This window comes from Haliotis rubra, unplaced genomic scaffold (genome assembly GCF_003918875.1).
Source record: "Haliotis rubra isolate DU_JTF1 unplaced genomic scaffold, ASM391887v1 Scf1338, whole genome shotgun sequence".
Classification (NCBI taxonomy): Eukaryota; Metazoa; Mollusca; class Gastropoda; order Lepetellida; family Haliotidae; genus Haliotis; species Haliotis rubra.
The window spans coordinates 72,706-89,022 of record NW_025765268.1 but is presented as its reverse complement, the minus strand read 5'-3'; the positions used below and the strand labels follow the sequence as shown (position 1 = coordinate 89,022).

Below are 16,317 nucleotides of genomic sequence, written 5' to 3'. Positions count from 1 at the left end.
CATGGTGTCTAAAATAACAAATAAGAAACAAGTAAATAATTACAACTGAATGGGATGTGTTTATGGTTGCCGTTTACAAGTAAAATATAATTTTAATCAACTGATTTATATATTAGTTCTAAAGGCTTGGGCATGCCCAAGTACAACATATTCAGATCTTTCATTAAACTTTCACTGGCTGCATAAGACGAGTATATGGATGACAACTATATAGAATTAATATAGAATGATATTTTATTGAAACTAATTATATATTATTTCAGCATACGTGTTAGTCTATGCGTTAACGGTAGCTTTGTTATACTTTCCATGCTCGCGCTCTGACTTTGACTCTGTCAGTTTACTATTAGTGGTGTGACCTACACTATCAGTCGGCAGTGGTGTGACACTGTCCAGGAGTAGGACACTATCAGTCGGCAGTGGTGTGACACTGTCCAAGAGTAGGACACTATCAGTCGGCAGTGGTGTGACACTGTCCAGGAGTAGGACACTATCAGTCGGCAGTGGTGTGACACTGTCCAGGAGTAGGACACTATCAGTCGGCAGTGGTGTGACGCTGTCCAGGAGTAGGACACTATCAGTCGGCAGTGTGTGACGCTGTCCAAGAGTAGGACACTATCAGTCGGCAGTCAGGAATAGGACACTATCAGTCGGCAGTGGTGTGACGCTGTCCAGGAGTAGGACACTATCAGTCGGCAGTGGTGTGACACTGTCCAAGAGTAGGACACTATTAGTCGGCAGTGGTGTGACACTGTCCAGGAGTAGGACACTATCAGTCGGCAGTGGTGTGACACTGTCGGCAGTGGTGTGACACTGTCAGGAGTAGGACACTATCAGTCGGCAGTGGTGTGACACTGTCCAGAGTAGGACACTATTAGTCGGCAGTGGTGTGACACTGTCCAGGAGTAGGACACTATCAGTCGGCAGTGGTGTGACACTGTCCAGGAGTAGGACACTATTAGTCGGCAGTGTGTGACACTGTCCATGAGTAGGACACTATTAGTCGGCAGTGGTGTGACACTGCCACTAGAGGGACACTATCAGTCAGTCGCAGTGGTGTGACACTGTCAGGAGTAGGACACTATCAGTCGGCAGTGTGTGACACTGTCCAGTGGTGTGAGTATTAGTCGGCAGTGGTGTGACACTGTCCAGGAGGCAGTGGTGTGACACTGTCCAGGAGTAGGACACTATCAGTCGGCAGTGGTGTGACACTGTCCAAGCCTTGGTCATGGAGAGTAGGTGGATGGACGAACATGTTCGAGGTATCGAACCATCCTACACCGAAAATCACGTAACACAGTGGTGTCACCGTAGGCTAGTGACTTTGTTCCAAATGTGCCCCTGTTTAACTAGCAGTGAATGGGTACCCGACAGGATACCATTTTAAGGTATATTTTCTAAGATAGATCATCATCATTTGTTAAAGCAAATATGATGCATCTGATCATCCGAATCGTTCACCAGGACACCAGGAATATCGACTGTATTTATACAGGTGTGTTTGGCCTGGTGCAGTGCTGAAAGAAATCTCTCTAAAGAGTGGTCCTCTGTGGTATCGATCGACCACTGCGTTGACAGCGTCAGCTCAGAGTAGGCCGATAATAGCTGGTATAAATAATTGAGTGTTATGCAGCCTTTGCATCGTTTTAACATGCATTATATATGACTGACAAATACGAAATGATTCTGTGCACCATCTTAAGCGCATGCAAGTGTGTCTAACATACATGTATGTCAAATATGCGAGTAAACACATATTTTAGCCGTGGAATTATGTGCTCGAGGACAACGACTTAAATTTCTGTAATCAAGTCTTGAGATGTTAGACATAATGTAGGGATATGTGTGGGGCAGTCCACAACACTCCACAAATATATAATCCGAAGACTTGTTGTGGCAGTGTTGTTCATTTAGAAGGAGTTCTGGAAGCTATCACAGGCAGGGTATTACAATCCTACAGGCCTTGCCGGTGTGTTCTGACGAAGAGGGGGCGGTGGGTTAGCCTAGTGGTTTAAAGCGTTCACTCGTCACGCCGAAGGCCCGGGTTCGATTCCCCACATGGGTACAATGTATGAAGCCCGGGCCTATTTCTGGTGTCCCCGCCGTGATATTGCTGGAATATTGCTAAAAGCGGCATAAAACCATACTCACACACTCACACACTCACACACTCACTCACTCTGACGAAGAGAAACTTATAAACAGATATCTTAGTTTTTTTCTTAAGTATATAAGGGGAGTTAACTCTTGCCTCTCATTTCACATCACATCTCAAGACCAGCAGGTGTGTCGAGATCATGCTTACTGTTTTGGACCATTGTTGCCAAGAGGTGAATATTACAATGATCACTGTCTTTATTGCCATAATCGCTGCTTTGCTATTATGCTGCCTATGGATTTGTATTGTCGCACCATTTTGTACTGTAACTGGAAGTGGCTTGTGTTAATTTATAAACTTTCTCAATTTTAGAATCTTGATTATATCACATTTCTTTGTATTTTGTTGGTTTCACATCGATCTGTTTTTACGGACTGATTCCCATTCAACTTTAAGTGGGGCGGTGGGGTAGCCTAATGGTTAAAGCGTTGGCTCGTCACGCCGAAGACCCGGGTTCGAATCCCCACATGGGTACAATGTGTGAAGCCCATTTCTGGTGTCCCCCGCCGTGATGTTGCTGGAATATTGCTAAAAGCGGCGTAAAACCAAACTCAGTCAGTCAGTCAACTTTAAGTTTCAATTTGGGAATCCACACGTAATGATCTGTTTGACGCTTGCTTGACAACGGTATAAGAATCCATACAGAAACGTCGCATGATATATAATAAAAGTAGTTGTTACTTAAAGAATCTTACTTTCTCACACGTAATGAGTGTGTGAGTTGAAGTTAATGTCACATTGAGCAAATTCCAGTTGTGACAAGCCATGTCAGCTAATCTGGGAGTAACACAGTTCACAGTTTACCTCTTTGGTGAAGCACACGTGCATGGCCTTGGTGTCAACAAGCCAGGCTCCATATAAGCAGTGATGAATAGCGTCATGCTATTGGTGGCCGCATTTGGCATCATATAATTACTGTTTTGAAAAAGGTGAAAATTGTAGGTTTGGTGAAGGATTAAAACGGATCAAACAGTAATAAACACGTCACTATGTGTTCACTGCATGTTCCAACATGTCGTCAAAGTGCCTATTAAGCACACAAAAAGTTGCATTTACCTTAAAATATAAATGACCTCACCACGTTTCAGTCTATATATGACTATTAAATTTTAGGGTGTTCCCATATTTTTTGTTTGTAGTATATATGGTTACATCGAAGATCAATTTCTCCACTAACATGGGGAACCAACTGCAAACTTTATGCAGATGAACTGCACGAGGATCATGCATCAAATTGTTTAAAAGCACGTGCAAATGTCGTGCATGTGATCAGTTGCGTTTTGGTTATGTGAAGAATTCGCCAAGTTTCGTTGATTTTCATCATTTATTGAACCCATGACAATAATCTTTCTAGCGTTACGAATGTTTTGCAAAACATCAGTTCATGTGTAAACAGTACCTTTAAACAGTGTGGAATATTTTGCAAAATCTAGTTTGACAGTTGACAGAGGCTCTACATTTACACTAGTGAGTCTGAACATTTGGTGGGCAGTATATATCCACCTCAGGAATTTACATTTACCCAACATGGCTTTAATAGGCACTGAAGAGTACGTAGCGTGTTTCACAACACAACATATTTCATATAAACCAAAATATAAAGACACACTTTGAACAGACCGACAATGTATGCATTTCCTTGTCAATTACCCTTACGTTCCATAGTCCTGAATTATCATTTCAGTAGGAAATAACATAAGGGATTCGAACCCATGATACGCGGATCCTGGATCTATAGATATACATAACTCACACATGAGAAGAGACACGTGAATAAACAATATAATATTAATAGATACATTATAGACTATCAGAAATATATTCCATATACATACCTTATAATATTGATCCCATGTGATATATACCTATCAATATTTCACATCAAAGAAACATGTATACAACGCCGACCATCTACATGCACCATGCACTTGCTATTCCTGCAAACTGCACGTATTAATCCTAAGGTCAATCAATATTAATCTCAGATAGCGAGGCCCGCTCCCATGGAATTTTCAATTGTTTCAGCATTCATCAGCGCTGATGAGGTGGGAAGCATCTCTCATCGTTCACTCAGTGCTATAGGTGATAAATGTTCCCATATAGGCTGGCGGTGCTGTATATCGACCGGCTGTGGTCACTGATTTCAGCTTTTATAGGCTGTGATATTGACATTGTGTTTGGTCCTGATTGGCAACCGTTACCGAGACATCATAATTTCTGTTTATCGATGTAACGATGGTTACATCTGCGGTATCATCTGCTATTTAGTGTCATATTGGGTACAGGTTGATGGCATTTCCTATACCACCAAAAGGAACCAGCTAAGAGAAACAGAAAAATGAACGGACGTATAATAAATGGATGGAGACAAACGAACGAAAGAACGAATGGTATAAGGGTAGACGGACTGATGAAAGAATTGATGAATATATCTATGGAAGGATGCACGGGGCGAACGAACGAAAGAACCAACGAACGTATGAAGGAGGGAAGTGGTAATATTAGTGAATAGTCACAAATGGATGTCGTGATCTTTTTAAAATATTCACACTATGTAATTCGCCAGCTAGTACAGACAGATGCCACGCATATTGTCACCAGACAACACCGAACATCCACAGGAATGTTCTAGGTCTCCCGACCGGAGGGAATGTTAATCAGAGCCTCCGTCGTAGATCCCGGAGAGCGGAAGGTCGCAGGTTCGATCCCCGACAGCGTCATACCAAAAGACGTTAAAATATGGTACTTGTTGGTCCCTGTCTGGCGCTCGGCATTAATGGGTACATCAAGGACTGGTCGGATCGGAGTCAGTATAATTTGTCTGAGTGGGGTATTCATGCTTCACTGCAGCATGGTATCTATACACTATAAAACCAGCTTCAGTCTGGGCTAGTACAAGCAGCCGCACATACACATACACACGCATGCACGTCGTCATATGAGCGAAATATTCTCAAGCACGACATTAAACCCAATTTCACCTCACCTCACCTCACCTCACCTGTCGTAGATCAAGGGATGATCCAAATCCAGAAATATCACGGACATTGACCTCACAGCAGCTTTCAGTGAGTGAGTGAGTGAGTGAATGAGGTTAGTTTTACGCTGCTTTTAGCACTATTCCAGCAATATCAAGGCGGGGGACACCAGAAATGGGTTTCACACATTGTACCCATGTGGGGAATCGAACCCGGGTCTTCGGCGTGACGAGCGAACGCTTTAGCTGCTTTCAGTCTCCATGGTCCAGTGGATATAGCATCTGTCCGGACAGAGGATGGCAGGGGCGTAGCTATCATTATGAAAATAAGCCCGGATTTACACATGATTTTTGCTGTTATAGTTGGGCAAGCCTTCAATACTTTGTAAATATAAACCTTTGAAATTAATCGGGCTTACACGAAAAATATGGTTTGATTCCATGGTCGCGTCATACCAAAGTACCTTAACAAGTGTTACTTGTTGTTTCCCTGCATAGCGCCGTTATGCTGTAGGTATAAACAAGGGATCCTCGGAGTCGTGCATGTCGCTAAATAACTGCAGTGATATTGAACGCGAAGGTCAACACAATTTCAGATCTTATTTTTACATTTTTCGAATTTGAAAACTTATGTACCATGCTGGTATATGGAGATTACAAGAGCCTCAATTACATCAGACAGGGCATTCAGGATACGTTATAGTCAGCCATGGCATGCACATACATGTGGGTTCGCCTTTATGTCTCTGTTAATATATTCCAGTCCTATCTGGATTGGGACCACAGTGTATACTGTTGTAGGAAACCGAACCCGCGACTCCTCCCCCATATCCATTATGTTTGGGGTATTCAAAACGTCACACACGTTTACAATATATACATATAATATATTTTAAGTTAAATTTTGGTTAATATCAATAGAAGTTTGAAATCTATAGGAAGTAATTCTTTAGGCGTGACATTGTTCTAGATACGTAATTAAATCAACTTCAAGCTACCCTGATCTGCCTTGCAAAGTGCGTATTTCGAAGACACAGCTGAGCACATAGGGGACTGGTAAACCCGAAAGTCATAATTATTTTCACTTTGCAGTTAGATTATTTTATCATGATCAAAGAGTACAATAAGCAATGTAGACATTTCTTACACGGAGTTATTTCTGTCCAGGTAACACGACACTTGTCAACTGCACCATGAACCAATCAGCGAGATCCGATAATGTGTGTATTCCCGTGATCTATATATACATACAAGCGGTTGGGTCACAGCTATGGAAACATAGACGAGGTATTCAGAATGACTACCTATATACTGACCTGGCTCGAGTGTGTACATATTCTCGTATAAACTTTCGGTTGAATAAAATCCGCCGATAAACCTAGAACGTGCCTAGTAGAGCTAATCGATGCAATTCCATGAATTTATTGGTATGCACTCAAACCATAACATGAGGCTAATGATTTGCTTCATGATTGAATAAAATACATCGTGTAGGTCGATCATTGATGTACATGTGATTTGAATACGCAGTTCATAGTTTTCATTGTATTCATTGTATGATACGGAAGCGTAGTAGGGCCACGGTGAAAACTTTTGTTGGTAACACTATCACTTACGTAGGATTTAAAATCTCCTCCGTAGGACGTGATATCTCCTGCGTAGGACTTAATATATTCTACGTAGGACTTAGTATCTCCAACGTAGTACTTAATATCTCCTACGTAGGACTTAGTATCTCCTACGTAGGACTTGATATCTCCTGCGTAGGACTTAGTATCTCCTGGACGTAGGACATAATATCTCCAATGTAGTACTTAATATCTCCTACGTAGGACTTAGTATCTCCTGCGTAAGATTTGATATCTCCTACGTAGGACTTGATATCTCCAATGTAGTACTTAATATCTCATACGTAGGACTTAGTATCTCCTGCGTAGGACATAATATCTCCAATGTAGTACTTAATATCTCCTACGTAGGACTTAGTATCTCCTGCGTAGGATTTGATATCTCCTACGTAGGACTTAGTATCTCCTGCGTAGGACTTAGTATCTCCTACGTAGGACATACTATCTCCAATGTAGTACTTAATATCTCCTACGTAGGACTTAGTATCTCCTGCGTAGGATTTGATATCTCCTGCGTGGGACTTAGTAGTATCTCCAACGTAGGATATAATATCTCCAACGTAGATACTTAATATCTCCGACGTAGGACTTAGTATCTCCTACGTGGGACTTAGTATCTCCTACGTAGGACTTAGTATCTCCTACGTAGGACTTGATATCTCCTGCGTAGGACTTAGCATCTCCTACGTAGGACATAATATCTCCAACGTAGTACTTAATATCTCCTACGTAGGAGATGATAAATATATATTATTATTTGTGTAACTTTTGTTGGTCTCACTATCTCTTACGTAGGATTTAAAATCTCCTCCGTAGGACGTGATATCTCCTGTGTAGGACTTGATATCTCCTGCGTAGGACATAATATCTCCAACGTAGTACTTAATATCTCCTACGTAGGACTTAGTATCTCCTACGTAGGACTTGATATCTCCTACGTAGGACTTGATATCTCCTGCGTAGGACTTAGCATCTCCTGCGTAGGACTTAGCATCTCCTACGTAGGACATAATATCTCCAACGTAGTACTTAATATCTCCTACGTAGGAGATGATAAATATATATTATTATTTGTGTAACTTTTGCTGGTCTCACTATCTCTTACGTAGGATTTTTAAATCTCCTCCGTAGGACGTGATATCTCCTGCGTAGGACTTGATATCTCCTGCGTAGGACATAATATCTCCAACGTAGGACTTAGTATCTCCTACGTAGGACTTAGTATCTCCTACGTAGGACTTGATATCTCCTGCGTAGGACTTAGCATCTCCTACTTAGGACATAATATCTCCAACGTAGTACTTAATATCTCCTACGTGGGAGATGATAAATATATATTATTATGTGTGTATGTGCACAACTAATGTTCCGTGAAGTGAAAGGGAAATTGATAAGAATCCTGCAGTCATGTGGATGGGTCACACGTAATTATTATGTCGAGCAACCTCGTCCGGAGTTGATAATAATTTCTTCCATTTTTTTAATATTACATTTTATGTCTACTTAGAGGCTAGTAATGGTTAGAAAGCATTTACATTTCGAATCGGGGTAATGAGTGACGCTTAATGTTGTAATTACGATCGTTGACATGCGTATGCCAATCGTTGCAATTGAATTATTGCAGAAAAAGTTCCTTTCTAAGGTTCGGATTATGGAGTGTGGGTATTAATTTGAGAAATGTTTGGTTATGCAGGACGTTAGATAGTAGAAATGTAAGTCAGTGAATATTCATGACACTAACGCAGTGTTGCTATACAGTGTTATTGTGTATGTGTATTACGTTAGGGTGACGTGGACCTTCTATTGTTAAGTGCAGTTATGGCAATTTGGGTATGGTGATGTTTGATCTATTCATACACAGAGGGAGAGAGAGGGGTCGAGAGTGAGGTTATTATATGAAACCCTGGTAATAACACGTCCTCCGCAAGTTGCTGCTTGCCTTCAGATGGGGTTAGGTTGGATCGGATACAACGCTCGTTGTTTGCGATTTGTTTGTTCGTGATTGTTTACAGGTTGACTTGACTGGGATGAAAACTGTTGAGTGCGGCGTAAAACAATACGAAATTCAAAATGGCTAAGAATTGTCAGGTTATTAGTAAATCGCTGTAACACAAAAGCCATATATTGGCCAATGATCAATGTCACTCGCCATTAACTCGACAAGCTGTAATATTTATTCACAAGAAGATGGTAACGTTGTCTTTTATCTTGGAGGAAGGTCAGGGAAAACATTGTTGACAAACATTTTCTGTGTCGACTTAACTACTACCCTCGACCGGCTTCTGAATCGTTGGAATAAGCATGCATAGATTGCCATCGATAGTCAACACAGGTCTGTGCACGCAGATTATGACCCATGTGCAACGACCTCTGAAATACCCAACCCATTACAGTAAAGTGTAACAGAAAGTGTAACACATAACAGTGAGTGAGTGAGTATGGTTTTACGCCGCTTTTAGCAATATTCCAGCAATATCACGGCGGGGGGACACCAGAAATGGGCTTCACACATTGTACCCATGTGGGGAATTCGGCGTGACGAGCGAATGCTTTAACCACTAGGCTACCCCACCGCCCCTCATAACAGTGAACTAACTGCAACGCGTAATAGTAGAGCAATCTGAGCGCAAGGCAGTAAAAGTATAACAGTCGGTCCAACACATGACAGTAATGTGCAGCAATTAGTTCAACACATGACTCTAATAGTGAATGAAACAGTGAAACGGGGGATTGTTTGCGTGTCTGGGAATTTAAGTCGACCATTTCAAATTGATGTATAGTAATACATATCGCTCATCTCCTACGTAGGAGATATTAAGTACTACGTAGGAGATAGTATGTCCTACGCTTCCGTTGTATGATGATCTGTATTTACAGATATACATTACAATTTCACGGGCTTTATGTTAGCCTGGTTTCCAAGGTGTACCTCTCTTCACAGCTCCACGTGTGTGTGTGTGTGTTAGTGCGTGCGTGCGTGCGTGCGTGCGTGCGTGTGCGTGAGTGCGTGTGTGCGTGCGTGTGTGCGTGTGGACAAGGTGCGACATATTCATACGGAGTAATGTCACATGTTGGCACATTATTGATATCTAAACATGTGTCCGAAAGTGCGGGTTGTGTGGTAGTGACGTGCAGACTAATAACTTGTTTATATGTCGTTACCGTTAAGCATTCTACTTCAGATTTAGACAAATACACTAGCAATACAAGCGTAACATTAAATCACCTTATCATTAACAAGACTCTTAACAGGGATGCAGTGTACGTACATTTACAACTACAACAAATACAGGAGCTAAAGTACATGTCAACTTATTGTATATATAGATACATGTCGTTCTTCATCGCGATATATATGCAGCCCAGTCATAATCTGGCCTAGCATCACGTCTATTTCAGTGTCTATTGTGTGGATGAATGTGTAGGATGTCTGTACATACACAACATGACACGTAATAGTCTCCATTACAAGCACAACTTGATCAATGCTATTGATGGAACTATACCATACATGCGAATATATAGAGAATGAATAATGCGATTTTGTACCGTGTCAACAACTAGCTGATTGTTAGATAAGTGTATAAAGATCCCGTCTCGTGTCCAGATCGACGCATTGGTCGTCAAGGCTTTCGGTGACGCAACCGCTATTATCAGAGCCTGGTCTTACGTGAGTGTTATTTTTAACCTGGGAATTACTTCACTTTCAGTGTGAACTGAGGAAAAACCCATCCAGCAATTTAACACTAATTGAATACAATGTAATACTATTTAATGTCTATATTCCGCCTTTGCTGCTACATTCCTTCCACGACTTGGCCAGAGTAAGGGTGGCAGGTAGGTTCTCCTTCCATGCCGATATTGTATTGATCGGTTCAGTCCTCCATAATTTGTGAAATGTTTGCTTTAATTGTTAATTAACGTCAGCTCTGTACTGAGGTGTTAGTAGACACACGCCTTGTCTACAGCTGCATAGCAAGGACGTGTTTGACGTACGTATCATACAGTACCGTTAGTTACCCATTATCGTCTGGTTGTATGTTTGCATCGTTAGTTACCCATTATCGTCTGGTTGCATGTTTGCGGATTATTTGCCCAGTTGTCAGAGGCCGACATAACTCATTGAGCTGCGTACCCTCGAAGTACCGTGAATCACTGATCGTTGGTTACAATCATGAATTAGCCTTAATGGTATATGTGCAGGTTTTTGTCACAATTGTTAACACAAGTTATGGATTTCGTCAAAGTGGTATATGGCTAAGCTCACGATCTTTCTGTCCACATCAAGTTGATGTGATCTAACAGATACTGAAATACTCTTCAAAGTGCAGTAATATACTCACTCTCCTACCCAGAAGTATTTGTTTTAGATATATAACATAAACTGGTATTTAAGTTTTCGTTATTGAACTTTGGAAATAAGTATTAATATTGTGTATTTAAAGTGTACATCATGCGTTTTCGTGCTTTCAGGACTTTTTAAAGATGAGCGATAACATTTCTCAACTCGAGGCCTACGTTAGTGCCTGGGCATGGAAATATCACATTGCACCCTGTTATCAAACAAAATACAGCTTTGGCGATTTCGAATTCCAAGTAGATTTCGAAAATGTCGACTTTGTTTTCGAGAAACCAACATTTAAGTACAAGAAGTCCCCAATGTTAGACCCAAAGGTAGTGTTTATGACAAACTACAAAAACGACACCGACGTTGCTCAAGAAATGACCGTCCGCGTCCAGCGTACGACATCCGCTACGGCAAGAATCAGGATGAAGCATGGCTTCGCTGCGGACAACGGAGTTGGTATAAAGCTCCGCGCACCACCGGAAGTAGACAGTGCGTTCGGAGCATACCTGCCTGTCCAGACGGAGGAACGGAGTGACCTAAGTCACAGCATGACCTGGAAATACAACTCCAAGATCACAGCCGCTCCGCGGAGGACAACAGTGGCCAAGTTCGAGGTCAACGAGCAGAGACTGGCCTGTGACTTTTCCACGTACGTACGTCTGAGAGGGGTGGTCAAAGTGACAGTTGTTCACAAGAAATCAGGAACTACTATTGAAACCATCAACGAAAGCATCAGAACGATCCTCGATGAATTACTACCCAGAGCAACTGAATATGATCCACGAGAGAACATAATTTGGCTTAAAGACCAGGAAGCAAGATGGCCGTTTCGAGGTGACATAACCTTCAACTATGGAATATCCCAAAACGAGGTTGTTGAGTGAACCTCTTGGTGAACAGACAAGCACAGCTGCACTGCAAAATGTATGATGTGACAAATTTATAATGGCCGAAGACTCCGATTAAATACTCGTATCAACTGATTGAAAGACACTGGACTAATGACACTTTGTTCTGGTAATTGGCACGAATCCAAGATAGCAACACTTGAACTTATGTCACAGCAAAGATTCCGCGGAACTGTTGACTCCGATCAATACTGCCCAGTGATGTTTATTGTGACTGTTAACTTATTGTACATTATACGGTATTCTCGTACTATTACTCCTTATTCGTGTTGTGGCTTATCATCTTTACAAATGAGGTATATAAAAAGCGATGTTGTGTGAGATGTTTTCGAAGTTAAAGTTGTACATATCCATGTGACTATTTTAATGTTGATACGGTAGCAGTAGCCTTTTGACTTATTTCCACAGTTTTGTTTAATCGAGGGAAACGTGTAGATAATAAAGGATAGAACTATTTCTGTGTGTTAACTTTCCTTTTCTTAAAAAACCTGATTATATCATACCTTATTATGGCAGCTATGGTGTTTGATTTGGTTTGTTTGTTTTTAACAGTGTTTCCACCTATATGGCGGTCGCGTGTAGACAAACAATTCTGGGCAAGTTGGTTTTGTGAAGATCGAGCCATGCCAACTAAAAACGAAGACACGTAATCAACTATATCCCCGAGCCTGACCCCGACCCATTTAATCGACTCTTGCGACCGGTTGCTGACTGTCTCATCTAACCCACCCGTGTAGATCCGGGTTAGAATTATTGATCTTCAGTAACCCATCCTTGTCGTCAGAGGCGACTAACGGGATCGGGAGGTCTGGCTCACGGCTTGGTTGACACATGTCATCGTATCCCAACTGTTATGATCGATGCCCATGCTGTTGATCAGTGGATTGTCTGGTCCAGACTCGAGTATATGGCTGAAATATTGCTGACTGCTGTTATACAAAAAAGAAACAAACTATTCAAATCCGTAATCATAACACGTGTTCCTATTGGTTTTTATCTCAATATGAAAAATGATCAAAGGTCATTGCTGAAATATTCAACTAAGTTGCTATATTTTCTCTCCGTATACGTGATTCAGTGGGCAGAGGGTATCCAGCAAGCCTATGCTACTAACCGGATCGGCTTGTCAGGCTCGCTGACTTGGTTGACACACGTCATCGTATCCCAGTTACGTAGATCGGTGCTAAAGATGATGATCACTAGATTGTCTTGTCCAGATTCGATTATTTACAAACCGTCGACATATAGCTGGACTATTGCGGCGTTAAGCAGCAAACCATCAATTACCACCAACACAACCAAAACGTCGACATATAGCTGGACTATTGCGGCGTTAAGCAGCAAACCATCAATTACCACCATCACAACCAACCGTCGACATATAGCTGGACTATTGCGGCGTTAAGCAGCAAACCATCAATTACCACCAACACAACCAACCGTCGACATATAGCTGGACTATTGCGGCGTTAAGCAGCAAACCATCAATTACCACCATCACAACCAAACGTCGACATATAGCTGGACTATTGCGGCGTTAAGCAGCAAACCATCAATTACCACCATCACAACCAACCGTCGACATATAGCTGGACTATTGCGGCGTTAAGCAGCAAACCATCAATTACCACCAACACAACCAACCGTCGACATATAGCTGGACTATTGCGGCGTTAAGCAGCAAACCAACAATTACCACCAACACAACCAACGAGTTGCATCAGCAATAACACTCCACAGTTAACATCCCAACTCAGTGGCCATGCAATAAAACATGCATTGTGTACAAGCGGCAAACATTGTCCCTTAGAAAGGAACATTTAGTGAATGAAGGTCTTTGTCATTTATGACAAGGAAATTAAATCATGTCATTCCGATCGTTCTTCTGCTAACGAAAATGACTTGATCACATGAATGTATTACATGAAGTTGACAACTAAATAATATCCTAATTACGCAGTTACAATTCAGTTATACCGTACATTAACCTATTTCGACAGATTTGAAATATTGAGTATTCCACACATGCGTTCTTCAGCATAACCACGTGATATCGTGATGACTGGTGAGGTATTGATATAAGCAGAGTTCTGCTTGTTTACCAAACCAGATTCTCTAGGAATAAAAATATGTTTAAACCATATCGTGATGACGAGTTCCACCAGTTTGGGTTCAGTTCCTTTGCACGAGTTTTCATGCGCGTTTGTTCCACATCCTTTATCTATAGACGCAGAGGCGGATATGTAAACCCTGCTTATGTGAATGTCAAACTATTTCAGTGAAACAGGCTAGGATTCAAATGTACTGTCGAGATGGACATGAGATTAGATACGTATTATTGATAATATTGTTATGCTTTAAAGCTAGTGCATTATGAGGAATATCCACAAAGTGGAGCATTTTATCATGATTCATGCTGTGCTGGAATTTGGGCTCCACTGAGCCATGTCGATAAGGTAAGTGAACAAGACATAGTACACGTTGTTAATGACGTATTGAAAAGTTCCCGGATTAGGATTACAGTTTAGAGTTAAAACGAAAGAATGAATTTGATCGACGGGGTTTTAAACAGTATGTTACACGGTCTAGTACTGGTGTATTGCCATACTGTCCTAGTATTGAATAATGCGTTTATAGTGTAGATAAGGATATCTAGAGCAATACAGCGTTCAGTTTATACACTGGTGTTAGTGCCTTTGTTGAGCTGACATCTCTTTAATAGAATGTGGTCTCGATATATCGTACGTTGTGCTAATGCACGAATGCATATACATGGGATTGTCATTAAATTCTTTGTATAAGATCATGATCCCATTTGCAAAACAACCTTATCGTTGATTAGCAATTTCATTACAATCTTCGAAATTGATAAAGGTACTGTAGGCAATTGTTGATTTCAGCAAATAGAAAAGACAAGAACCCCTGAACACAAGAACTGACATATATGTGCACTGTGGATACACATCGTACGGATCGTGGGATATACACGCTAGCGAGGCATTAGGTAGGACAGGACCATCTTGATGGTATACGTCATTAAAGACGGCACTGACAGCATTGATATCCCAGCAGAATCGGTTCGGTTAGCTTAATTCGTTGCAAATCGTCACAACCTCACGTTGTTGAGCACAGAAATGTTACCAAGACGACCAACGTGCCCGGATATGTGTAAGACACTACGACTGTCTGTGGTCATGTGGACTCCATTCGGAGAGGGCACTGCAGGACATTCACTGTGAAAAATTGATCGGTTATAATACGGATCCGACGTATTTTGCCAGGTGCTGGCCATACCCAGGTTACGCGCTGAAAGGCAGTTTCAGTATCAGCCGAGTATGTCTGGAAGAAATGTAATCATGAAAGCACGTGTTCACATCTGTATATTTGCGAAGTATCTCTGAAAGGATTCAGAAAGTATGTTTAGACACTGATCGTGCAAGGGACAGTATTTACTTGGATATTCTGAAGATTTTAGCACATTATAATAAGGTGTTCATCAATATCATTATCAACGTCGAACACTGTTCGGGACACTTTAGGGCGGTTGGGTAGCCTAATGGTTAAAGCGTTCGCTTGTCTCGCTGAAGAGCCTGGTTCGATTCCCCACAATGTGTGAAGCCCATTTGTGGTGTCCCCCGCCGTGATATTGCTGGAATATTGCTAAAAGCGGCGTAAAACTAAACTCACTCACTCACACGAGACACTTTCATAGAGACAGAATTCAGATGTAATGAATTGTCTGAATGCTTCTTACAATAGTGTCGAGATTTTAAAAGACTTGTTGGTTACAGAAGTTTAAAAAGACTTGAGAAAACTCAAATTCAGAAACAAAGGCTGACACGTATCAATTTTAATGACAGCAGATGGGCTTTAGTGTACAACCATCAGTATTACGTGTATATATATAATTCGGTACCTATATACTGCCATGTCACGTTTAACGAGTACGATTTATTTAAAGCTTGGTATTTATAGGAGTTGTGTAACGACGAAACCCTTGAAGCAGCCCAGTATTAGGTCATGGTTATTTATAATGACAAAACGAAAGTAGAGGCAAAGGCGCTTTGCATGATCGATGGTTATGGCATATGAGCTCTCAAGGTTTTAACTGAATGTCAGTAATACTTTGGAACACAACATTTATTGTACTTTTTGATAGTGTATTTCACAAAATTATTGTTATAGCAGGTATCCGTGTGCATCTACAGATCATGCATCTAAGCGCTCCTATAGTCCGTTTGGCTCAAAAGCGGACCGATGAATTGCAATCTAACTCGAAAACTAATAAACATATAATA

At 41.3% G+C, this 16,317-nt stretch overlaps 1 protein-coding gene across 1 annotated transcript; it reads left to right on the top strand.

Annotated features, from left to right (window-relative positions):
- The first annotated feature begins 10,339 nt into the window (after positions 1 to 10,339).
- LOC124267782 lies at positions 10,340 to 12,475 on the top strand. Its single transcript, XM_046702763.1, has 2 exons — positions 10,340 to 10,433; positions 11,237 to 12,475. Exon 2 carries the CDS (start codon positions 11,249 to 11,251, stop codon positions 11,993 to 11,995), a length of 747 nt encoding a protein of 248 aa, XP_046558719.1. The 5' UTR covers positions 10,340 to 10,433; positions 11,237 to 11,248; the 3' UTR covers positions 11,996 to 12,475.
- The last annotated feature ends 3,842 nt before the right edge of the window (positions 12,476 to 16,317 follow it).

Excerpts from the sequence above, each read along its gene's own strand:
- LOC124267782 (XM_046702763.1), top strand. The coding sequence starts at position 11,249 with ATGAGCGATAACATTTCTCAACTCGAGGCCTACGTTAGTGCCTGGGCA.